This window comes from Coregonus clupeaformis, unplaced genomic scaffold (assembly GCF_020615455.1).
Source record: "Coregonus clupeaformis isolate EN_2021a unplaced genomic scaffold, ASM2061545v1 scaf1228, whole genome shotgun sequence".
NCBI classification, from domain to species: Eukaryota; Metazoa; Chordata; class Actinopteri; order Salmoniformes; family Salmonidae; genus Coregonus; species Coregonus clupeaformis.
In genome coordinates, this window is record NW_025534682.1 from 111,778 (window position 1) to 138,546 (window position 26,769).

The 26,769-nt window shown below is 41.3% G+C and overlaps 1 protein-coding gene and 1 non-coding gene across 2 annotated transcripts in view; both read left to right on the forward strand.

Annotated features, from left to right (window-relative positions):
* Window positions 1-8,276: 8,276 nt before the first annotated feature.
* Window positions 8,277-8,351, forward strand: trnaa-cgc. Its single transcript has one exon. It is a non-coding gene; the product is annotated as a tRNA-Ala (tRNA).
* Window positions 8,352-9,560: 1,209 nt separating this feature from the next.
* LOC123486462 (polypeptide N-acetylgalactosaminyltransferase 18-like) overlaps window positions 9,561-26,769 on the forward strand; it is a gene marked incomplete at its 3' end in the record, with an annotated part of 38,807 nt that continues 21,598 nt past the window's right edge. The window contains 1 exon segment of the mRNA XM_045217791.1: window positions 9,561-10,368. Coding sequence (XP_045073726.1) covers window positions 10,128-10,368 — 241 coding nt within the window.

Genomic DNA, 26,769 nt, shown 5'->3' on the forward strand with positions numbered 1-26,769 from the left:
CTTTTTGGGTTACTACATGAGTCCATATATGTTATTTCATAGTTATTCTACAATGTAGAAAATAGTAAAAATAAAGAAAAACCTTTGAATGAGTAGGTGTGTTCAAACTTTTGACTGGTACTGTATAACTTTTATGAGTAATGGAGTAATATAACTTTACTGTTTGCAAATATTGTAATAATATTACAGTTACTTTTTCAAGTAACCCATTATTACTTTCAAAAGCCTATTAATACTGGCGTGCTATGTGTATTTTTTACAGCCTTTTCTCATGTAACGGAATTCATGCTGTAGGTTAACTGGTTTCCAATAGGCTATCATAAAGTTGAAAATCTAAAAAGCTGTGTTGTTACCCCGCTTAACCTTTTCCTTGTGGAAATGCTCCCATTATTTTGAGTTAATCGAGAAGAAAGTGAACAACATTTTAGTCAAATGCAAACTCTGCAAAGGCAGCATTAATCTCTTCTTCCAGAAACACCACATGAAACCTGAAAAAGCATCTCGAGGCATGGCCGCGGGAAGTAGGGGTGCTGAGGGTGCTGTAGACCCCCTGAAAAATCTGATTTTAAATAATAATTTTCAATGTTAATATATATATATATTTTTCACAAAGTTGTGAACTGGGCCTTTACTAGTCCTGTATTAGCGGACCAATATAGCCAGCCGTCTATCGCGCGAGCAACCCCACCCCCAAACATCTTTCCGCGGCTATGTCTGGAGGTCGTGCACAAGGCACAAAGGTAGCCAAAGTTCCAGAAATGCGTGAAAGAGCAGAAATATAAACACATTATGATAATAAACAAAGATGCATAAATAATCATGACATTTCCATATAAACAATCGAAATGTCTGATAAATGCAATTCAAAACGGCAATAATGACATTAACATATATTGCTAAGAATGTGAGAGTAGGGTGACTCCCCTAGCAGGTCTTGAACCCAAGCCACCAGCACCAATAACAGACACTCTAACCAGTGTCACGATAAGGGATATCTGTAGGGCATGTGCTTATTGGGCTAGTATAGTTAGGCCCTGTCCAGAATAAACCCTAACCCCTCCTCCGTAGGCACTGAAACAACTTCATAGGTGTAAGCAATAGGGTAATTGCACTTTGAAGTAAATCTCAGCTCTGTTAAAAGTACACTCAAGAAAATATTTTATTGATCATAGTGATTCAGGAGTATATGCCCCACCAACATTAGACAACTATACAGAAAGCCCTTTAATTGCTGAAATAAGTCAATACAATCAATGATGAGAGAATAGTCTGATTATAATATAATAATTACTGTATAAATGAACATGCACAATGTACTCGTGTGTCAAATACAGTGCCTTCAGGAAGTATTAACGCCTTTTCGCTTCTTCCACATTTTGTTGTGTTACAGCCTGAATTTAAAATGGATTTTTTTATTTTTAGTATTCAATTAAATTCGATTTTTTTTGTCACTGGCCTACACACAATACCCCATAATGTCAAAGTGGAATTATGTTTTTAGAATTTTTTACAAATTAATTACAAATGAAAAGCTGAAATGTCTTGAGTGAATAAGTATTCAACCCCTTTGTTATGGCAAGCCTAAATAAGTTCAGGAGTAAAAATGTGCTTAACAAGTCACATCATAAGTTGCATTGACTCACTCTGTGTGCAATAATAGTGTTTAACATTATTTTGAATGACTACCTCATCTCTGTAACCCACACATACAATTATCTTTAAGGTCCCTCAGTCGAGCAGTGAATTTCAAACACAGATTCAACCACAAAGACCATGGAGGTTTTCTAATGCCTCGCAAAGAGGGGCACCTATTGGTAGATGGATAAAAAAGAAGGAGACATTGAATATCCCTTTGAGCATGTTGAAGTTATTAATTACACTTTGGATGGTGTATCAATACACCCAGTCACTACAAAGATACAGGCGTCCTTCCTAACTCAGTTGCCGGAGAGGAAGGAAACCGTTCAGGGGTTTCACCATGAGGCCAATGGTGACTTTAAAACTGTTACAGAGTTTAATCGCTGTGATAGGAGAAAACTGAGGATGGATCAACAACCTTGTAGTTACTCCACAATGCAAACCTAATTTGCAGAGTGAAATGAAGGAAGCCTGTACAGAATAAAAAATATTCCAAAACATGCATCCTGTTTTCAACAAGGCATTAAAGTAATACTGCAAAACATGTGGCAAAGCAATAAACATTTTGTCATGAATACAAAGTGTTATGTTTGGGGCAAATCCAATACAAAACATTACTGAGTACCACTCTCCATATTTTCAAGCATAGTTGTGGCTGCATCATGTTATGGGTATGCTTGTAATCGTTAAGGACTGGGGAGTTTTTCAGGATCAATAATACATGTATTGGAGCTAAGCAAAGGCAAAATCCTAGAGAAAAACCTGGTTCAGTCTGCTTTCCATCAGACACTGGAGATCAATTCACATTTCAGCAGGACAATAACCTAAAACACAAAGCCAAATCTACACTGGAGTTGCTTACCAAGAAGACAGTGAATGTTCCTGAGTGGCCGAGTTACAGTTTTGACTTAAATCTACTTTTAATTATCAACAACCAATTTGACAGAGCTTGAAGAATTTTGTAAAGAATAATGGGCAAATGTTGCACAATCCAGGTGTGGAAAGCTCTTAGAGACTTACCCCGAAGGACTCACAGCTGTAATCACTGCCTAAGGTATTTCTACAAAGTATTGACTCAGGGCTGTGAATACTTATGTAAATGAAATATTTCTGTATTTCATTTTCAAAAACAATTGTACAATTTCTAAAAATATGTTTTCACTTTGTCATTATGGGGTATTGTGTGTAGATGGGTAAGATAATTTAATTTAATCCATTTTGAATTCAGGCTTTCACACAACAAAATGTGGAATAGGTCAAGGGGTATGAATACTTTCTGAAGGCACTGTATGTAGGTTGAAAACACTATGTTAAAAGCACTGTGTGTTTGAGTATCCCTAACCTTGCCAAAAGAGAAAGAGCTATGAATGGATCAGTGGTTCACCAATCAGGGCCTTGATTGGCTCGGCAAAATTACTGTGATGTGTAATGATTTTTTTTTGTGACACATAAATGTTCTTGCAACGTTCCATGAAATGTGTCTAGAAAATTAATATCTTATGTTCTGAGAACATGGCAACCATGTTCTGTGTATGTTTGGTGGGATGTTGATGGAATATTCTCCTAACCCACAGAAAACTAGGCACATTAATGTATTTTCCAACCATATGGAAATCAACACAATAAAAGACTGATGGGGCACTTTGAGGTAAATTGCATGGCAATGGATTTGGCGTAGACCTGTGGTTGTGATTGGCAAACCCTACCTTTTAAAAGCATTTTATATGCCCGTCACAGGCATGATGGAAGAGGGGGACTATAATCTGAGGAGTCGCCTGCTGTTAAATTGTAGAGTGAATTACACTGGGGTCAGTTTGGGACAGTCAGGCTCAATAAGGGAGGATGTGCTGGTAATTGTGAAATGTCCTCGTCCCCTTCAGGAAAGCAGTGCCTCGACACAGGAGCCAAACTCAGAGCAGGCTGCAGCAAAATGTGTCGTTTTCCTCAGATTACAATTTAATCAGACATTTCAGACAAGCGTGAAAACCGGACTCCCTGCTTTAAATGGATTCTGGGGAAATAAGTCCCTCTCAGGCAGAAGGCAATGACACTTATCTTAAAAACTGGAGGGAGCCCACTGGGCACACACTGGTTGAATCAACGTTGTTTCCACGTTATTTCAACGAAATTACGCTGAACCAACGTGGAATAGACATTGAATTGACATCTGTGCCCAGTGGCTGGAAACATGCAAAATTCAGATGCCTTGATCTTTTCCTTCTCGGGAAGTGTGGGTTGATGTAAAGAGGAAGTAAGTCTTTACCTTCTGCAATGAATGTTATTATAATAATGATTGAATGTGTTCAAAGGATGTCACTCACTCAGCTGTATGGGAGAGCCACAGCAGTCAGCTTCATACAAATCAGAGCTTTCCATTTCATTAGGTTCCTGACAGATCATTGTACTTTCAACTGATTATTGCTTTTGGCAAAGGCACAGTGCAGTTTGACTGACATTTTGGGGGGACTTTTTTGAAAGACTTGTAAACTTGTAATGTAAGTTCATCTGTCATCACTTTTGATAAGGTTGGTTTGTCATTCCATGGGACATGATTAATGCGTTTTAAATTTGAAGTGCAGATATAGAAAATGACAGAGATTGTATTGGAACCAAATTGATTGCAGCTCAGTAAATCATTCTACTGTATATATCATAATGTAGCCACAATGTTTCAATAGAGACATTTCATTTCAAAAGAGTGAGAATTTTAAGGAGAGCATATTTGCCATTGAGTTGTGAATATTGTGGTGTAAGCTTCATGAGCTCTCTGACAACCAACATGCGTGATTAAAACAAGCAATACATTTAATGATGCTTTTACAGTATATATGTTCCCTTACTTGAGTTCGAAGGTCATTGTAAGATCTTAAGATATACTTGAAACTGACAGTGAAACGCAACGGAGGAGGCTAAAAGCCTTTTCTATCCTTCAAGAGTCAGATGGTTTCTGTGTAAATTCTGTGCAATGCATATTTAGTTTTCCTGGTTATTCCACTGTGTTAATGATAGCATAGCTAGGACATCCCAGATGTCAACAGCAGCCCATTCAAATTATGGCAGTTTCAATTCATTCCCTGATGTTATGAGTGGCAATGCATTGAGGGAGCCTTTTGCTTGACTCATCCCTGACCAGTAGTCTGTCGGTGTCATCAATGCTTGTTGACTATGTGATTAGATTCCTGAGCAGGACCAGGCTGATGCTTCACTCTGAGTAAACACTTATCAAGACAGAAGGCTTTTCAATTGATTCACCCAGCGCTTGATTTAATTAAGGCCTCGCAACAGCAGAGCATGACCCAACATAATAATCTGATATTGTCTGATGGCGGTTAAACTCCTGCAGGTTGGAGATATTCAATCCATTTGGGTGAAATGAGACACCCTTGTTTCCCCAGAGATTATTTTAAATTACGGGGCTTTGTTGGTTCCACCTAAATCATAAATACATTGTTACAGTTGTTGGTTAGCTAGATAGTGAATTGTTGCCATATTAGCATAGACATGACATCAGTCAAAACACCTCAAAACAAGACATGCTTTCTATAACAAGATACAATGAGCTGAAACGAGCCACCTATGATTCCCCACTTGGCAGCTATCTTGTCATTGTTGCTAGCTATCTGACCGTTCAGAATCATAACAATGCACACCTTCCAGCACATCATTTCCGTGACGTTGTCAGCCAACCAGTCTATATGTATTGTCTATTTTTAGTTTAACCCTGGGTTGAATAGAAACAATAGCTGTTGATGACTTTGCAAATGCTATATACGCCGAAATAGTATCATTGATACAGTATATGACTTTTATAAAGTATGGATACATTTTATTTGCTCTGTTAAACCTACCCTTTGGAATGACTTTGATAGCAAAAGTGAATCTGTTTAGTTGTTAAGTGGAGATCTCTCAATAATCATTCTCACAATAGCACATTGGTACAGTGAGGGAAAAAAGTATTTGATCCCCTGCTGATTTTGTATGTTTGCCCACTGACAAAGACATGATCAGTCTATCATTTTAATAGTAGGTTTATTTGAACAGTGAGAGACAGAATAACAACAACAAAATCCAGAAAAACGCATGTCAAAAATGTTATAAATTGATTTGCATTTTAATGAGGGAAATAAGTATTTGACCCCTCTGCAAAACATTACTTAGTACTTGGTGGCAAAACCCTTGCTGGCAATCACAGAGGTCAGACGTTTCTTGTAGTTGGCCACCAGGTTTGCACACATCTCAGGAGGGATTTTGTTCCACTCCTCTTTGCAGATCTTCTCCAAGTCATTAAGGTTTCGAGGCTGACGTTTGGCAACTCAAACCTTCAGCTCCCTCTACAGATTTTCTATGGGATTAAGGTCTGGAGACTGGCTAGGCCACTCCAGGACCTTAATGTGCTTCTTCTTGAGCCACTCCTTTGCTGCCTTGGCCGTGTGTTTTGGGTCATTGTCATGCTGGAATACCCATCCACGACCCATTTTCAATGCCCTGGCTGAGGGAAGGAGGTTCTCACCCAAGATTTGACGGTACATGGCCCCGTCCATCGTCCCTTTGATGCGGTGAAGTTGTCCTGTCCCCTTAGCAGAAAAACACCCCCAAAGCATAATGTTTCCACCTCCATGTTTGACGGTGGGGATGGTGTTCTTGGGGTCATAGGCAGCATTCCTCCTCCTCCAAACACGCGAGTTGAGTTGATGCCAAAGAGCTCCATTTTGGTCTCATCTGACCACAACACTTTCACCCAGTTCTCCTCTGAATCATTCAGATGTTCATTGGCAAACTTCAGACGGGCATGTATATGTGCTTTCTTGAGCAGGGGGACCTTGCGGGCGCTGCAGGATTTCAGTCCTTCACGGCGTAGTGTGTTACCAATTGTTTTCTTGGTGACTATGGTCCCAGCTGCCTTGAGATCATTGACAAGATCCTCCCGTGTAGTTCTGGGCTGATTCCTCACCGTTCTCATGATCATTGCAACTCCACGAGGTGAGATCTTGCATGGAGCCCCAGGCCGAGGGAGATTGACAGTTATTTTGTGTTTCTTCCATTTGCAAATAATCGCACCAACTGTTGTCACCTTCTCACCAAACTGCTTGCCGATGGTCTTGTAACCCATTCCAACCTTGTGTAGGTCTACAATCTTGTCCCTGACATCCTTGGAGAGCTCTTTGGTCTTGGCCATGGTGGAGAGTTTGGAATCTGATTGATTGATTGCTTCTGTGGACAGGTGTCTTTTATACAGGTAACAAACTGAGATTAGGAGCACTCCCTTTAAGAGTGTGCTCCTAATCTCAGCTCGTTACCTGTATAAAAGACACCTGGGAGCCAGAAATCGTTCTGATTGAGAGGGGGTCAAATACTTATTTCCCTCATTAAAATGCAAATCAATTTATAACATTTCTGACGTGTTTTTCTGGATTTTTGTTGTTGTTATTCTGTCTCTCACTGTTCAAATACACCTACCATTAATATTATAGACTGATCATTTCTTTGTCAGTAGGCAAATGTACAAAATCAGCAGGGGATCAAATACTGTTTTCCCTCACTGTAGTAATCAGTGACAAATATCAAAGCTAAGCTGGGCTTGGTTAAAACCCTGGGAGGGGGACCAAAGGGACCGGTATAGGTAGATCAACACTCCAGTAGGAAGTGCTTCCCAGCCTATTGGATTTAAAAAAAAAAAAAGTTGATAGTGGATCTAACGTAGAAAATCTGACGTTCTTTCAAAGTTAAAAATTCAACAGATTTTACACAAGGATTGTCTATGTTGAAAATGTGTTACCATGATGACATAATCCTATGGTTGAAATTAATGACTTTTTGCAAATCCAATGTATTTCCACATAGATTCTATGTCACAATACATTGACAAATTACTTTGAAACAAGTTGATTCAACCAGTTTGTGCCCAGTGGGATGGTCCTCCAGTAGACTTAGCCAACTGCTACTTTAACACTTTATTATCACAAGTTGTTTTTTTGTTTTTTACCTTGAAATAAAATACAAAATATCATTGGCAGTATCCTTGCTGTTTCGTATGAAGACATAATATTCCATACTCTTTCATACTTTTGCCGCATGAGAAAGTCATGAGAAAGTTTCAATTGGATTAATTTAATATTTCAGTGCTCATGCATATTTCATCCGTCATCTGCATCCTTCCAGGCGCTCCTCTTGGTGAATGAGGTTTATGGTGGAGCTGTAAAGGTGAAGAAGTAATTTAGTGAACCATTGCATGAAAGACAAATATCAAAGCTGCTGCCTCAAGGCACTATCTGTGGAAACCATCTGTTGGTGCAGCATTGCTCTGATATTATTTTAGCGCTCCAGCTCTCATCCCAGCAGGTCTGTATCAGGGAGACGAAAGGGTGATGGGGAGGCTCCTGGCTCTTCTGTCTCTCATCAGCTGTCATAGAAATGATTTGAACTGCTCTGCTCTCACCTGTCTCTGCTGTTGGCAAAGGGACTCAGCTAGCTGCAGTGGCAATTTTAGCATGTAAATCTTCAACCTAAGTGTATGTAATCTTCCGACTTAAACTGTATTAATGCCAAAATAACATGCAAAACAGGCAACACTTTTTTTGCTAAAAGTGTGGGGCTCAAAACATTTGCGGCTATTCTGAACAAGCCTGCATTATTATTAGTCCCCTGTAGCTCAGTTGGTAGAGCATGGCGCTCGCAACGCCAGGGTTGTGGGTTCGTTTCCCACGGGGGGCCAGTATGAAAATATATGCACTCACTAACTGTAAGTCGCTCTGGATAAGAGCGTCTGCTAAATGACTAAAATGTAAAATTATTCATAATAATGTATGATCCTATGGATGTATTTTACAATTATTGTTATAGAAATAATTTCAATATACATTTTGAATGTGTAACTTAACATGTGATTTGAAAGTCTCAATAAACTGTGAAGTCTTACACGGTATGTGTTTTTGGATCATGAATAAGTGCTTGGGTAGCCTAACAATAAAGTCTATTAAAGGAGGCCCCCTGTGGCCTCATCGAGTACTGCAGTATAATTTCCCATTTTATCGATGAGGAGATAAAGTAGATAAGAACCTTTACAAAAATCGCTATCAATTATTGATAAGTAAATTCCATTATTACGGTATTGATGAGACATACATTAACTCTATCCACACTTTGGCAGCAGGGCCCAGTTTTCTGATAGCGATGGAATTTAGGCTTACGAGTGTTTTAACGATGCATCTTTCCTCCAACTGCCGAAGATGTAGCATGCATTTCTGAAAACACCAAGCAGAGAGAACGTTCGTTAAGTGCGTCGTTGAGGCTGATAGGATCGAATGGAAGGCAGCGCTGCTCTCGGGTCAGCTTTCTCCATTCAAATCTTACCTTAACATTAAAATTATTCCACAATACTCACGACGGATCAGCTCCTAGAGAGAAAGTATCACCTATGGCTGCAAATAATCAGGTAGCTTATAATAATCCTTAACCTATAATAATGCACTAAATCAAGATTAGGCACATCATTGCTTACATGTTAGGCTACATACATACACATCATTAAATATACTGAGGCAAACATTTTGACAGTAGCCATTTGGCAGAATAAAACTAAATTGAATGAACATGAAATAGATTTTAATATAATTGAAATATATAGGCCTTTACTGTAGGTAGGCTATTTGTATTTTAATGCAGTCATCTCGGTTTTCATTTGAAGCATAGTTTTATCCTTCGCTTGTTTGTAACAATTGCAAAGAAATTAGTAACATTGTATTTGTAGCCAACTTCGTTGTGAAGTTATCGGCGGTCACAGAGAGACTGATAAACACTGTGATTCTATGTTTAGCGGAGTTCTTCTGTATATGAAGTGACGCGGGAGGGGGAAAAGCATCTAACGACGCATTTAGCTGTTCTATGAGTGGTCTGAGGCAGCTGTTAGATTACTAGCGTTTTCAAGTGCAACGTTAATAACGATGGTTTTGGGAAACAGCTCGGAGATTTAACGACGAAGGTTCTAACGATGAATGTATCCTTATAGATGCTTTTGGGAAAAGGGGCCCTGGTTAGGATAATTAAAGTAGCAGGTTAGGTGAATGAGGTTAAGGTTAGGAAAATGGTTAGGGTTAGCAAAATGCTCTCCTAACCTACGAAAATAACTTTGTATCGAAGTGGCGTGAAAAGTGTGTCCCACCTGAAGGGACGAGAGAATTGTGGAGAACACGCCTCACATTCTACAATTGGTTAGTGTAATGATCGAATATGCAGTGTACGTTTTCGGAGGATTTCATTGGCCGCCAGCTCTATGATTACTTCGTAGCAGCGGATTTCAGCTGGTGCCCCCCTGTACAGTATAGCGCATCTACGAATTTAGGTTGCTGTCAGTCTCAGCAGCTGGAAGGCTTTCGCCCGTAGCTGCAATGTTATAATCCTGGATTATCTGAAGCTACCGTATTGTAATTGAGTTTTGTAAGCTTTTTATATTGCGTTTGTATACGCATTGGACCGTATGGGGGGATGTCGCGATGATGGTCTGCACTAGGAGAACCAAAACTTTGGTGTCGACATGCGTTATTTTGAGTGGCATGACCAATATTGTCTGTCTTCTCTACGTCGGCTGGATCACAAATTATGTGGCCAATGTGAACACCAAAGTCCCAGTGACCGAACCGGAGAGAAAGTTTGAAGATGACAACAAGGGAGAAACTCTGAAGATTATAGAGAGACTGGACCGACTGGAAAATGTGGTCAACCAACACATCCAAGGTAGGCTACATGCTAATTTACTTTTGTAGGGCCAATGCATAGGATATATCCACAGTTCTGTTTTAGCAAGTACTTATTTAGAATAGAAAATTATATTAAAGTAATTGGAAAATAATGTAGGCCTGATGTAAAATAAAATGTAACCAAAACTCTTTATTTTAATGTGATTATCAATATCAACCACATATTGTAGTCCAAGTACTGTAAGACGAACTAAGCAGTGCTTTAAATACCATGCTGATAGAGGCATAATATTTTTTCACTAATAGGCTACAACAGGGGTAGGCAACGAGATTCAGTCGCTGGACGATTTTGTCGGGAGTGGATGGTTGGGACAGAACATAATTAAATTAATGTGTACACTGCGAATTGACCACAACTAAGCCTACAAATAGATTGTATTTGAAAATAACAATCATTTCATACCTTGATTACATTGAGACACAATCACATGTCTCTTTTTGTATTTGTTGGAATACTTGGGAACAGATTTCCTAAATTAAACTAATTTTTAGATGAATTCCTGGTGATTTTATTGTAAATATATTTTACCAAAAACTAAAATCCTGGGGCAAAAAATAATCACTTGTGGGCATGTTGCCGACCCATGGGCTACAATATGATGGATAAATATGAAATATTAATTAGTGCAGTGCACTTCACACTGGAGGTCAGAATGCAGAGTAGTGCCAGTGCTGGTGTGAACTGATGAGTAAATTTAGCACTTGGAGCATGCATTTGGCAAAGTACTCAGTCTCACATAGATGCACCCCTGTAGCTGGTGCCATATTACATTACTGTGGATCTTTTTATGTTGTCAATGATATCTGTTAGCACGCAGGGAGCTGAGGAGATCACTTGACAAACTGTGGGACCTCAAAAGACCTTTAACACCTAGCCTAATTCTCCAAAAAATGTCTGAATGTCCAATTTGTCCCTTTATGATGAAATGAGGGATAACGTGGAGTTTCACATCTTTGCAGTGGACTATAGGGAGTGAGATTCTTACGTGTGAGTGCTTGTTCTTCGGCTATGAAAAGCCAACTGAGAGACCTGAGCCCTAGGACCATACGTCGGGACTACCGGCCGTGGTGACTCCTTGCTGTCCCCAGTCCGCCTGGCCTTGCTGCTATTCCAGTTTCAACTGTTCTGCCTGCGGTTATGGAACCCCTACCTGTCCCAGACCTGCTGTTTTCAACTCTTAATGATCGGCTATGAAAAGCCAACTGAGATTTATTCCTGATTATTATTTGACCATGCTTGTCACTTATGAACATTTTTGAACATCTTGGCATGGTTCTGTTATAATCTCCACCCGGCACAGCCAGAAGAGGACTGGCCACCCCTCATAGCCTGGTTCCTCTCTAGGTTTCTTCCTAGGCTTTCGCCTTTCTAGGGAGTTTTTCCTAGCCACCGTGCTTCTACACCTGCATTACTAGCTGTTTGGGGTTTTAGGCTGGGTTTCTGTACAGCACTTCGAGATATTAGCTGATGTAAGAAGGGCTATATAAAATAAAATTGATTGATTGATTGATTGTTCTTCAAATATACAGTACATGGCAGCAGTTTGTGACACATGTGTACAGTAGAAGGCATGTCAGGTCTTGCATTAAGAATGTTTCTCATTAGATGCCACACAACCCTGTTCCCATCAAATACTATTTTATTTGTCACATGCTTCGTAAATAACAGGTGTAGAATAACAGTGAAATGCTTACATGCGGGCCCTTCCCACAATGCAGAGAGAAAAATAATAAAACTAGGAATAAATACACAATGAGTAACGATAGCTTGGCTATATTTACACGGGAAACAGAACCGAGTTGATGTGCAGGGGTACGAGAATTGAGGTAGATACTTTTGTGTTTATATAGTGTATGTGGACACCCCCTTCAAATTAGTGGATTCGACTATTTCAGCCACACCCGTTGCTGACCGATGTATAAAATTGAGCACACAGCCATGCAATCTCCATAGTTCAACATTGGCAGTAGAATGGCCTTAGTGAAGAGCTAAGTGACTTTCAATGTGGCACGGTCATAGGATGCCACCTTTCCAACAAGTCAGTTTGTCAAATTTCTGCCCTGCTAAAGCTGCCCAGGTCAACTGTAAGTGCTGTTATTGTGAAGTTGAAACGTCTAGGTTCATTCAATGTCTCAGCTGTGAAGTGGTAGGCCACACAAGCTCACAGAACGAGACCGCCGTAGCGTGTAAAAATCGTCTGTTCTCGGTTGCAACACTCACTACCAAGTTCCAAACTGCCTCTGGAAGCAACGTCAGCACAATAACTGTTTGTTGGGAGCTTCATGAAATGGGTTTCCATGGCCGAGCAGCCGCACACAAGCCTAAGATCACCATGCGCAATCCCAAGCTTTGGCTGGAGTGGTGTAAAGCTCGCTGCCGTTGGACTCTGGAGCAATGGAAACGCATTCTCTGGAGTGATGAAACACGCTTCACCATTTGGCAGTCTGACGGACAAATCTGGGTTTGGCGGATGTCAGGATAACGCTACCTGCCCCAATGCATAGTGGCAACTGTAAAGTTTGGTGCAGGAGGAATAATGGTCTGGGGCGGTTTTTCATGGTTCGGGCTAGGCCCCTTAGTTCCAGTGAAGGGAAATCTCAAAGCTACAGCATACAATGATGTTCTAGATGATTCTGTGCTTCCAACTTTGTGGCAGTTGCACAGGGCGGGGTTCAGACCCAGGGCCTCGAGCTTAATGATGAGCTTGTAGGGTACTATGGTGTTGAATGCTGAGCTATAGTCAATGAACAGCATTCTTACATAGGTATTCCTCTTGTCCAGATGGGATAGGGCAGTGTGCAGTGTGATGGCGATTGCATCATCTGTGGATCTATTGGGGCGGTAAGCTTCCAAAAGTCAAGTGGCGCAGCGGTCTAAGGCACTGCATCTCAGTGCTAGAGGCGTCACTACAGACCTTGGTTCGATTCCAGGATGTATCTCAATCCGGCTGGGGTAGGCCGTCATTGTAAATAAGAATTAGTTCTTAACTGACTTGCCTAGTTAAATAAAGGTTAAATACAAAAGTACAATTGTAACTAGGTAACAGGCTAGATAATAAACAGTAGCAGCAGCATATGTGATGAGTCAAAATAGTTAGTGCAAAGAGAGTCAATGCAGATAGTCCGGGTAGCTGTTTGGATAACTATTTAGTTGGCTTGTGGGTAGGAGCTGTTCAGGGTCATGTTGGTTCCAGACTTGGTGCATTGGTACTGCTTGCTGTGCGGTAGCAGAGAGAACAGTCTATGAGTTGGGTTACTGGAGTCTTTGACCATTGTTAGGGCCTTCCTCTGACACCGTCTGGTATAGAGGTCCTGGATGGCAGGGAGTTCTGCCCCATTGATATACTGGGCCATGCGCTCTACCCTCTATAGTGCCTTGCGGTCAGATGCCAAGCAGTTGCCATACCAAGCGGGGATGCAACCAGTCAAGATGCTCTCATTGGTGCAGCTGTAAAACCTTTTGAGGATCTGAGGGCCCATGCCAAATCTTTTCAGCTTCCTGATGGGATAGAGGCGTTGTCGTGCCTTCTTCACGACTGTGTTGGGGTGTGTGGACCAGTGGCGGTCAATGCCGTTTAAGTTGAGGGAGTACGATTTTATTTTTTATGAGCATGGCCTTATTTTTATTACAGTATATTGGATGACTGTCATTCATATTCCATTCAACCAGCTCAATGGAACATCGATAGGTTTATGCTACTGCATGATATTCTAAATTTCCCTATACCCATCATGAGGTTGCAACAACCTAGCCTGTGAATGAATTTTACAACGTAGGTGCGCAGATCAATAATTTTTTCAGTAATCAAGGTGACAGACATTGACACATTCAATACCGCCTTGCACACTCTTGCCTGCATCTAGCTGATCTAGGGTGTATTCATTAGTCCAACAGTTGCAAATGGGAGTTTCTATTGGACAAATTCAGGTATTCTTATCCCCATTCCATTTGCTTCTGTTGAAGAAACGTTTTTGAACAGAATCGGCGGAATGAATACACCCCTGATCACACGCAAACACAGTTCACTTTCATAGCAGCCACATACAAACAGCATGATCCCATTGATCGTTGTATAATTACTTCTTGCATCTATACGCTCTCCTCTCACTTTTTCCCATCGCTTGTGGACTTCAGTGCACAACACATCAGATTTCTGTGAACTGGCGAAAAAACCTTTCCAAGCCAAACCTTCATATCATAACCACTAACCGCTACACACAGAGGAGGATGGAAACTAGCTGTCCTCCGGCTACACCATGGTGCTACCCTACAGAGTGCTGTAGACCTTCATTGCAAAACAGTTTGGTTTAATAAATTAATTGGTGACATGACTATATTTAGTATAGTTTTATCTAAAAATGATTTTATGAAATTCTCTGAGGAGGATTGTCCTCCCCTTCCTCCTCTGAGGACCTCAACTGGTGTGGACCATGTTAATTCCTTAATGATGTCGACACTGATTAACTTAATTCTCTACCCGTTCCACTACAGCCCTGTGGATGTGGGCGTGTTCGGCCCTCCATTTCCTGTAGTCTACGATCAGCTCCTTTGTCTTGCTGACGTTGAGGGAGAGGTTGTCCTGGCACCACACTGCCAGGTCACTGACCACCTCTCTATAGGCGGTCTCATTGTCGTCGGTGATCAAGCTTACCACTGTTGATCGTCAGCAAACTTAATGATGAAAACTTAAAGTATGCCTGTCTCACTCTTACCTAAGCAGTGTGTCACCAAGTTTGTCATATAAAAATAGGGTGCTCTGAGGATCCGTTGACATTTCACACATGATCTGTTTGACTTGGAATCTAATACTGCATGACTGTCACTGTCGTTCACTATCATTTGAAACTTTGTCACTACCCTTTATTGCTCCCCATAGCAGTGGAGGAAAAGTGTCTGTGCCCTGCGGCTATTTACTTGACTGACATCCCTTTGGCAAGATAAGAAAAAGTATTCTTTCCACTTTCTCTCAAGTCATCCAACTTGCCTCACAGTTCACACGGTTTGTATCGTACAGAGCACTCTGTAGAATATACAGCAGCGCAGACTGTACAAATTCTTTTCTGGTGTTAGTATCTAACGACTAGTTGTTTTTTGACTAAATTGCAAGTGAAAAGTTTTGGTGAGATATACAGTGCTTTGCAAAAGTATGTCGAAAGAGAAAGCTGTGGTACTTTAAATAGTAGGCCGCCTTAGTTTGAAATGACAAAATGTTATTTTCTTCAATCAGATGTTTAAAAGGTATTGATTGGCTGTACAGAAGGCACTTCTTTAAGTTTAGAAAAATGCTATATATTTAGATCAATGCTGCAAAATCATAATTTGTCATTTTCATCTGTCTAATCAAAACCCTTGTCTGATGTCTCGAGAGCTTCACACATTTGCTGACGTCTGTGAATAGATAACGTATATCTGTAATCACTATTGAGCTGGGACTCTGATTACCTCATTCACAGCTGTTGATGAGGAAACAGGGTTTTGTCAGAATATAAGAGAAGATGATACTCTGTTTCCCACTTGTAGGCAACAGGAAAGAGGAAGGAAGAGTGGGATATCAAGGTCACTCTCCGTTAACCTCTCCTGATTTGTCTATGATAAAAAATGGATTATGATGCGAATGCATCCTTCCACAAGTTAGACCGACATCGATCCGACTGAATCCAGTGATTTACAAACAGCTAGGCGAAATGTTCAATCTTGTTTCAAGGAATGTTTTTCTTTCATTACAAATATGAAATACCTTGTGATGGGATTTGATATTTAAAGGTTATATTGGAACTGTCCATGTGTACATTACAATACCTTTCTCCTTGAGAGGTCAGTGATCAAACTAGGCTTTCTCGCGTCTGGATATACTGCTAAATATGCAGAATCAAAGGATCTTAACACAAGTCTCCTTTTTGACTAGATTGATTTCACAGTAGATTATGTTGGTGTAATCTGGCCATACGATGCAGATGAGCGCAGCAGGGGGACTTTGTTGCGGTGAAGTTTTTGCTTGAATGAAAGAAAACACCAAATAGCTTTTGACAGAGAACTGCGTTGAACCTTTTGAGGTTATGAAGCTGTTTTCAGTTCTTAGTGTAAATAACTCCCCACAGTTTTATTATATTCTAATTGTGAATGGCAAATTAACCAGAATGAGGTTTTTATTGGGTGTTCTCTAGTTATGCTTCTACTGTAAGCTCTCACATGCTCTCTCTGTAGCTGAAGCTGAGGCTTTTCTCTGCTGGGTAGTGGATAAATCTGCCTGTCCACCCATCTGTGCTGTAGTGCACTGATTATTGACCTTAATCTCCTCTGTAGAAAATGAAAAACATTTCTGGGCCCCAGCCTTCACTTGATCTTGATGTTTCACATCCAGAGACAGTAGGTGGTTGTTTTGTCCAAATATATGGAGTTTTCTGAGACAAAATTATGTAAGTTGTGAGGAATCCAAGTTTCCAGCTCAACAGACCATGTTTAAAGCAATCTTTCTCTCCGCTAAATGAAATAGTTTGTCATTTTCCATTGGCAATGAGGAAGTATTTGTCTATGCCCACAAACTACCCAGGGACACCAGAGAGGAATTATTCACCTACTTTGTAAGGCAACACATACAATGCAAAGCAAAATTCTATAACTTAGATTCTCCGACCTTTAAAGAAAGCAGAGGATTGGAGCCTCCCGAGTGGCGCAGCGGTCTAAGGTAGTGCACCGCAGTGCTAGAGGCGTCACTACAGATCCGGGTTCGATCCCAGGCTGTGTCGCAGCCGGCCGCGACCAGGAGACCCATGAGGCGGCGCACAATTGGCCCAGTGTCATACGGGTTAGGGGAGGGTTTGGCCGGCTGGGATGTCCTTGTCCCATCGCGACTCCTTGTGGCGGCCGGGCGCATGCTCGCTGACTTTGGTCACCAGCTGTACAGTGTTTCCTCCAACACATTGGTGCGGCTGGCTTCCGGGTTAAGCGAGCAGTGTGTCAAGAAGCAGTGTTGGCTTGGCGGGTTGTGTTTTGGAGGACACATGGCTCTTGACCTTCGCCTCTCCCAAGTCCGTAGGGGAGTTGCAGCGATGGGACAAGACTGTAACTACCAATTGGATATCTCGAAAAAAGGGGCAAAAAGTACACACAAAGAAATGTATAAAGCAGAGTATTACTTATTCTATACTGTACACCAAAATACATATTCTACATTTTTCATTTTTCAACAAGAGAATTGCTTATACAGAAAGTAATAGCAGGTAAGCATTTACTGTCTAGAACTGGCATTCTACGGGAGTTCATTGTGGTCAGTGAGAGGCTATCTAGAGTGAGAGTTCAAAGCCACATGCCCAGAGTGTGAATGAGTACTATGGCGACTAGATGGTCAGATTATCTGTTGACCCATGACAGCTCCTTGATGATAACCTTTCCTTGTTCAGAACCTCTCCTCTGGGGTTGTGGTCCAATGTCACTCCGATCCTCTCAGGCTGCTGTGGCTGACTGTGCTGTGTGATAATAACATTCCTGCCCTTTCACCACTTGTGGAATTAGTAGATGATGATGGTAGGACTGTACATCCAAAGATCTGCTACACAAACTGAAATGATGTTCATGGTTCCTCTGTATGTGTTGTTTTAGGTGTGAATATCCCTCTTCAAAGATGTACCTTTATTGATCTTAGGTGGTCAGTTGTGCCTTCCATATGACTCAAGAGCAATGTTGAATGGTGCTTCCCACTTGTTCCTGTTTGTCAGGTCTCTACTGACTTCAGACAAAACAGCCTGCGACTGTCAGGCTGTGACAGTAAGCAGAGTGACCACACAGGAGGTGGAGAGATCTGTTTTGGCTCACTCAGCATCCCACCAGAAGTGAAGTTGAGCGTGGTTGAAAAATGGTTGTTTCATGTCTGTGTAAGAAAAGAAAAAGCCAATTATTCTGAGACCGCCAGATGAATCATCTGAGTCTCACCAACAGACAGTCCTCCTCCTGCTGTCATGACTACTACCAAAGACTGAGGGTGATACTGCTCCACAGATGAAGCCCAAGCAAGGCAATAATAATTACCATCTTCTCTCCTGGATTATGGGATGAACGTTGTAATTAGAGGCAATGGGATGTAACCCAGATTAATTGGGCAAACAGAGAACCTGTGTGGAGTTCTGGATAAACCAGAGAGGAGAGAGAGAGGGCGTTCTCTCATCTCCAAAACTCATCAGAGATGAGTAGCAGCGTACAGACTGCTGAGGATGAGAAACAAAGCAAACAACTACACACAAGCGCACACGTTCACTCTCGCTCTCTCACCCACACACACTCACACACTCTCTGTCTATCTCTCAATCACACTCATTCACTCACACACACACTCTCTGTAGGCCAAATCAAACGAAACGTGAACGAGCAATGCTTTGCGTAGACGTGAGAAAAATAGACTTGCTTTCTAACTTGAAGCACATGACGCTTTTGACGGCGTTGACACTCGTGGCCTGTCTGTTTTCTGTCATTCTCTACCGTGCATTCTAATTCCAGTACGTACACGCTCTTTGCTCGTTCGCGTTTCGTTTGATTTGGCCTCGTCTCTCTCACACACAGACACTTACTCTCACAAACACACATTCACTCACTCACTCACTCACTCACTCACTCACTCACTCACTCACTCACTCACTCACTCACTCACACTCGGTCTCTCACACACACACACACACACACACACACACACAGACAGACAGACAGACAGACAGACAGACAGACAGACAGACAGACAGACAGACAGACAGACAGACAGACAGACAGACAGACAGACAGACAGACAGACAGACAGACAGACAGACAGACAGACAGGCCTACCAACTCTCTCCCACCATCTTGCTTTGTGACTCACAAGCATTGCCTGCATACATAAACATGTTCACAGTGCACCATGTCCTACGCTATTTTACCAAAAATGCATCACTATATGCTTGAACCCCCTTACATTCTCTTTCCACCATATTTATCTTTGTCCATGCCCACAATTAACCCATGATTGGTCTCCTGATTGCATGACGCTGCGATGACAGGCAAGAAGACACAGTTCAGTGCCACTCTTGCTAATTTCCTTTTCAACCTAGAGTCATGCAGAAATCCAGCTGCCTGTGTCTGTCATAGTTATTTATTAACATAAATACAATCAACATATTATGAGGCAGCTTTAAAACATGTAACAGTTTTGAAACGTGTAACAGTTTTGAAGCATGTCGGCAAATGTTTCCGTAACAGATGGAAATGGAACCAGGTTAGTAGAGCAGTCAGTCAATAGACGAGTCAGAGAGCTACTCTGTTCAACACAGGATATAGCAGCGAGAGGGAGAGATGTCCTTTGTCAAGTAGGAGGGCCTGTACTATAGGCTAGATAGCCTGAGAAGTATTATTTTGCATTTACCATTATATTTTCAGCAGTGCACCACAAGATTGTGCAGTTTGATTTGTAGAGCATTGTGCTACAGAGAGAATCCCAAAGGAGATGTGTAGAGAAAAGTGATAGCACTTCATATGAGCAACATGCAGAATACTGTATTCTATACTCTATGCTGCTCCCATGACAGTATACAGTGTATTGGACATAATTTGAGCACAAAGTAATTCATTGGAAGTTAATTTAGTTTGTCTTACTCAAATTCAAATCAAGATCAAATCTAATTCTGGAGATGCCCTCAAGACACCCTAGTTGCCCAAATTAAGAAATAATTTCCTGTGAAATGTTTTGAATTGGTGCAAAATTGTATTTGTCCCTGGAGTGGCTTGAGTCTGCCTTTTACCCTGTCAAGGAAAAGATTCCTCTAACCACAAGAAAATTAATGCTATCTAATTAGCTTGACAGTATGCATATGTGAAATATTCTGTAGCAACAGAAGAGGTGACTTTCAATTCAATATGCACCTGTGGCTTCTCTGTAAAGTGTTCAGTAGAAACATGTAGCACCTGCATCCCCCTCCGTCCTCCTCAGGGGTTTGTGAGCTGCCATCTGCCCAGCACAGGCTGCTCTCTAGTGGGCTTATTATAACTCTGGGGCCCCTCCACGGAGCCATGCGATGGAGGTTAATTGGGCATCCGTTCTGCGAGCACACTTCTCATCGTCATCTGAATGTCACTGCCTTTTATCCTGTCTCACTTACACCGTTGTATGAATGAAGCAGTGGATTAATCAATGTTATGAATTGGCTGTTAAAGTGAGGACACAGTGCTTTGAAACAGCTGTTGTTGTAGGCTAGAATGTAGCATAAATCAACCACAGACAACATCACCATATACACCCTCCTATGTAAACCACCAGGGTTGTGATTGATTATATTCCAGTAACCTACTGATGCAGGCATATGCACTAATCTGATGAATCACCCTAAGCCCCACGTTGACCCACTGATCCACCCACATACTGGCCTAGCTGTGCCAACTGATCTGGGGCATGACTGTGCAATGGGCATGGAAGCAGCGGTGGGCATCTGAGTGTGTCTCTGTTTCTGAGAGGGTCTTTAGAGTTGGCGTGTCCTTGCCAGTTTTGCCAGATGACTCTTGCTGTGGGCTGGGTTTAGTGAGCTAATGGTTGCGACTTGGCGAGAGTGACATACCTTTGACACCAACAGATGATTGATGGAATGGGAGCTTTTGGGGATCTTACGCCTCTTGTTATTTTTCAGGTTGTCACTGAGAGGAATGGAGCACGCTCACTAGTGTGAAGTTCAGATGCGTTTCCAATCCTCTTTGAAGTGTGGGGGCGTTGCATTTTGATTACATCAGTGACTCAGTGACACCCGCTCATCAGATCAGATCTTCCTGGGTTTCAGGCACCTCTTGAATATTCCACTCTAGTTAATGGATCTCTAACAGCCTACAAAACAGTAGGAGGACAATGGAGGTCAAGAACACGGCACTATAGGCTCCTCTGCTCTGACCTTCACATGATATCTATAACCCTCACCCTACTAAGGACTTACCTGCATTATTTATTGGCTTTTTTCTTGTGTAGGGGATTCGAGAAAGGTTCAAAATAAAATGGTGTTTTCCTCCGAACACTTAAAGGTAAAGCGGGCCCTAACAGTAGGTAATGGTGCAAAAGATTGCCACCAGCCTCTGTCAGATGTCCCGACTCTCTCTTTAAACGAGGTGACAGATAGTGGCGGCTGGGATGCGTTCTCGCCCACTTCTGTGTGTGGCGCCACCCGGAGGTCAGGGACAGCAGGCAGATACTTACTTAAATAACACCTCTGACTGAGCTGATTGGACGTGGCTCTCTCTCCTCTCAAGCCAGACTGATACTGAGGGCTGTGCATACACTCCAGGGTGACATGCATCTGTGACAGGGATGAGGAGGACACTCTGGGTGTATTAGCACTTAAAGGCCTTAACAGTAGACTCGCGATGACATAGATACTCAATGTAAACAACCGTAGTGGGTCAATTTTGTCAACAACAAACCTTTTTAAAAGAGGTTGTTTTAAAGTCGTTAATTACCTCTTGCCGTGAGTTTTTGAAGTCCTGGGCTCCGTTTACATAAATGCATGGTAAACAGATTGGTAATTGTAGGGCTTAGAGGGCACAAAGAATTACAACTGCCCTCTGCCCTCCCATCCCACAGAGGTGGGCACTCTGCCACGCCTCCCCTGGCTGGTCAGGCAGATGGTCAGCAAGAACTGGGCACATCCCATTCAGCCCTACGTCTGAATCTCCCATGCATAGTTCCTCCCGCCCAGAATATCACGGCACCGCCCTGCCCAACCCAGCACATCCCAGCCCATCCCAGCGTCTCAGTGAAGGGCCCTTTCCCCTGTGAAAGCTTCAGTAAATGTGTGTCTGCAAGAAATGAATAAATTATATTTCCCAGGATACGTGAGTGGGCTGTCTGTTCCCATAAGCCTCTCTGGTGGGGAGGTGGCAGGGCGAATACGTGCAAATGTTGTATTTAGTCTGTCAGGGCACGTTTTCCTCAATTGCCTCGGCGGAACAGAGGTTGCCGCTGGCTGGCCTCCCTCAGGTTGGCATATTATTGAATGATTTAATATCATTGCAGTTGTCTTGACCTTACTGTCATTACATTGCAAGGGTAATCGTGCACCCATACTGTGCCGCATGCTCAAAACTCAACATGGAGCTTGTGTAGCCCTGGTATTCTCTCACAATAACTCTTAGCTCTTACTATTCCCCCAGTCAACCTCTGTCCCAGGTGTGACGGATAGGACTTGAGAGCGAGGCCTTTTTCTTCTTTCAAACCTTTCGTTTCCCTTCAGGCCCACGGGGCCTCGAGAGACGCTGTCTGTTTTAGTTTGAGGAAGCACACTTAGCATTTTGATCCATTTCATTCACACTCTCTGAGATGTGGGGATGTGGACCTGTAAAGGGGGGGGGAAATTATACAAACTCTACATCAACACAAGACAACACTTGAAAACACTTTTTTTTTTGCAAAATGGGACGGAAGAGGCAATACAAAATTATTAGAAGCATCTGCTAAATATAATGCATATATTATTTATTGTATTATATAGTAATAATTACTTGCATTGCAAAATAGCCATTCTGTTCAAAATGACTGTTGCCTTGAAAATAAGCAAAACCGGTAATGGGGAAAAGGCAAAGCCATTGTCTCAGCACAGCTACAGAAACAATTAGCTCTTATTTAGCTGTTCTCTGATAAGCAGTCTCATTGGCAGTTGCTAAGACACTCCCGCCAGCAACAACAAATGAATTCAGATCACATATTAGGCCTTTTCTATTATCGAGTTATTGTAGTTCACTATCTGTTTTGTGGTTGTTGGGATAGTGCGATGCCATACTCCGTACAGCAGTGGTGCATCATCTACTCACAGCTAAAAGTACAATTCTGAATCAGTTTCGCCAGTGTCCGTACAAATCCAGAAGGCAAGACTGCCACTGTTGCAAAAACGATTGGTTCCTCACATTTACAAGGCCATTTGCATGCTCAGTGTGGCGGAAGAAATCAGAGTTGGAGTGAAACAGGTATGAACCTTATCATGTTAATTAGTGGGCCTTGAAAGGAACAGCTACAGGCTCAGATATGGTTGAAAATCTGGAGGCTGTAATTTATCTTCATGTCTAAAGGAAAACATTTTCATTTAGGCATGCTGGTTGTGTTATGTAATGAATATTAATTTCATTTGAAAGAAAGAAATGTAGACGCTACCTTGCTTTCAAACCAAGCCACACTAATTCCATGATTTTATTATAGTAGATATTTTTGTGATTTATTTTTAGCTCATTTGGCTGTGTTAAATGCAGAGGTGGTAATTGTACAGTAGAGGATGCGAGCAGGTGCAGATTTGACTGGGAGTGGTTTGAACAAAGGCTTCAGCATAGCACTTTTCTCACATTGGCCTCCAGCTGTGGAGTAATTGGTATTTTGAAGACTTGGTTTTCCTCTCACTCGGGGCCAATATGTTTCCTAAACATGTGCCCTGTTTTCCTGATTAGGAGCATAAGTCTAGCATATTGTGGGCAGGAGTGTGCGGCAAATTACCTTGTTCTCAGGAAAACATTTAAAATCTGTATCACTGAATATTTAAACTCCACAACACTAAGATGAATATTTCATTTTGAAGGATATAGGTTGGTCCTGACAAGTGAATACCATTTCCATAGACCCTGCGTCTCTATCAGAATGACAGTAATGAAAGGTCATGTGACTATGTGCATTAGACCTAGCGTTTATAAGACCTCTCAACTTGATTGTCTCTTGATCTATCACAGCAGTTTCATCTGTGCAGTCTGGTCTATATCAATATCATTTTAATCTTTTTTATCTTTTTGAAGGACGTTATTTCAGAACTTGTCACAATTCTCTATGCTCCGGTTTGGCAGGCGGTACGGGTACATCAAGGCTCAGACCAACACACTCCTAAACAACTTCTATCCTCTGGCCATAAGACTGTTAAATGGCTAACAACTACTGCTCTCCCTCCCTCAGACTATCCTCACTGTCATGCTTACTCACACGCACACACACATACTCACTATACACACACTCACCACACCCTCAGTCACACACTCATTACTGATGCCACACACTTACACCCACACACACACCCCTTCACACCTACGCTACTGCTAAAATGATTATTGATTAGATTTATTACTACCACTACGCTGCTGTTCATTAAATATTGATTTCCATTACCATTAGTATCTATCTATTTATCCTGCTTCTGGTCACTATTACTCCTGTTTACATGTATAAATTATCATAGTATGTTACCATTGTATTGGTAACCATTTTAAGTATTTATATATTCCCGCTACCAGTCACTTTTCAGCCCAGTTTACATGTTTAGTGCCTTCAGAAAGTATTCACACACCTTGACTTTTTCACATTTTGTTGTGTTACAGCCTGAATATAAAAAGGACTAAATAGAGATGTATGTCACTGGCCTACACACTACCCCATAATGTAAAATGGGAATTATGTTTTTTGAAATTTGTACAAATTAAAATAATTTAAAAATAGAAAAATGTCTTCAGTAAATAAGTATTCAACCCCTTTGTTATGGAAAGCCTAAATACATTCAGGAATAAAAGTGTGCCACATATTAAGTTGCCTGGACTCACTCTGTGTGCAATAATGGTGTTTAACATGATTTTGAATGACTACCTCATCTCTGTACCCAACACATACAATTATCTGTAAGGTCTCTTAGTCGAGCAGTGAATTTCAAACACCGATTCAACTACAAAGACTAGGGAGGTTTTCAAATGCCTCGCAAAGGGCACCTATTGTTAGATGGGTAACAATTTAAAAGGCAGACATTGAATATTCCTTTGAGCATGGGGAAGTTATTAATTACACTTTGGATGGTGTATCAGTACACCAAGGCACTACAAAGATACAGTCATCCTTCCTAACTCTGTTGCCAGAGAGGAAGGAAACTGCTCAGGGATTTAACCATGAGGCCAATGGTGACTTTAAAATTGTTACAGAGTTTAGTGGCTGTGATAGGAGAAAACTGAGGATGGATCAACAACATTGTAGTTACTCCACAATACTAACCTAAATTACAGAGTGAAAGAAGGAGGCCTGTACAGAATAAAATATTGCAAAACATGCATCCTGTTTGCAACAAGGCACCAAAGGAATACTGTAAAATAATTGGCAAAGCAATTCACTTTTTGTCCTGAATACCAAGTGTTATGTTTGGGGCAAAATCCAATACAACACATTACTGAGTACCACTCTCCATATTTTCAAGCATAGTGGTGGCTGCATCATGTTATGGGTATGCTTGTAATTGTTAAGGACTGAAGAGTTTTTCAGGATAAAAAAGAAACTGAATGGAGCTAAGCTCAGGCAAAATCCTAGAGAAAAACCTGGTTCAGTCTGCTTTCCACCAGACACTGGGAGATCAATTCACATTTCAGCAGGACAATAACCTAAATCACAAGGACAAATCTACACTGGAGTTGCTTACCAAGAAGACAGTGAATGTTCCTGAGTGGCCGAGTTACTGTTTTGACTAAAATCTACAGTATACTACGGTATGCAGACCCCTTCCCTTTTTCCACATTTTGTTATGTTACTGCAGTATTCTAAAATGGATTAAATAAATAAAACATCCTCATCAATCTACACACACTACCCCATAATGACAAGATGAAAACATGTTTTTAGAAATGTTTGCAAATTACCTTATTTACATAAGTATTCAGACCCTTTACTATGAGACTCGAAATTGAGCATCCTGTTTCCATTGATCATCCTTGATGTTTATACAACTTGATTGGAGTTCACCTGTGGTAAATTCAATTGATTGGACATGATTTGGAAAGGCATGCACCTGTCTATATAAGGTCCCACAGTTGACAGTGCATGTCAGAGCAAAACCATGAGGTCGAAGGAATTGTCCGTAGAGCTCTGAGACAGGATTGTGTCGAGGCACAGATCTGGGGAAGGGTACCAAAAAATGTCTGCAGCATTGAAGGTCCCCAAGAACACAATGGCCTCCATCATTCTTAAATGGAATAAGTTTTGAACCACCATATTTACTTATGTAAATGTGTGTGTATATATATATGTATGTGTGTTTTTTTATAAATGTGCTAACATTTAAAAAAAACTGTTTTTGCTTTGTCATTATGGGGTATTGTGTGTAGATTGTTGAGGGGGAAAAAAACAATTTAATCCATTCTAGAATAAGGCTGAAAAAGTCAAGGGTTCTTACTTTCCAAATGCACTGTACTTGGAAATCTATGGCAAGGCTTAAATGGTTGTCTAGCAATGATCAACAACCAATTTGACAGAGCTTGAAGAATTTTTTAAAGAATGAAGGGAAAATATTGTACAATCCAGGTGTGCAAAGCTCTTAGAAACGTACCCAGAAAGACTCACAGCTGTAATGGGTGAGAGGAAAACAAATTAATTTGAATCCATTT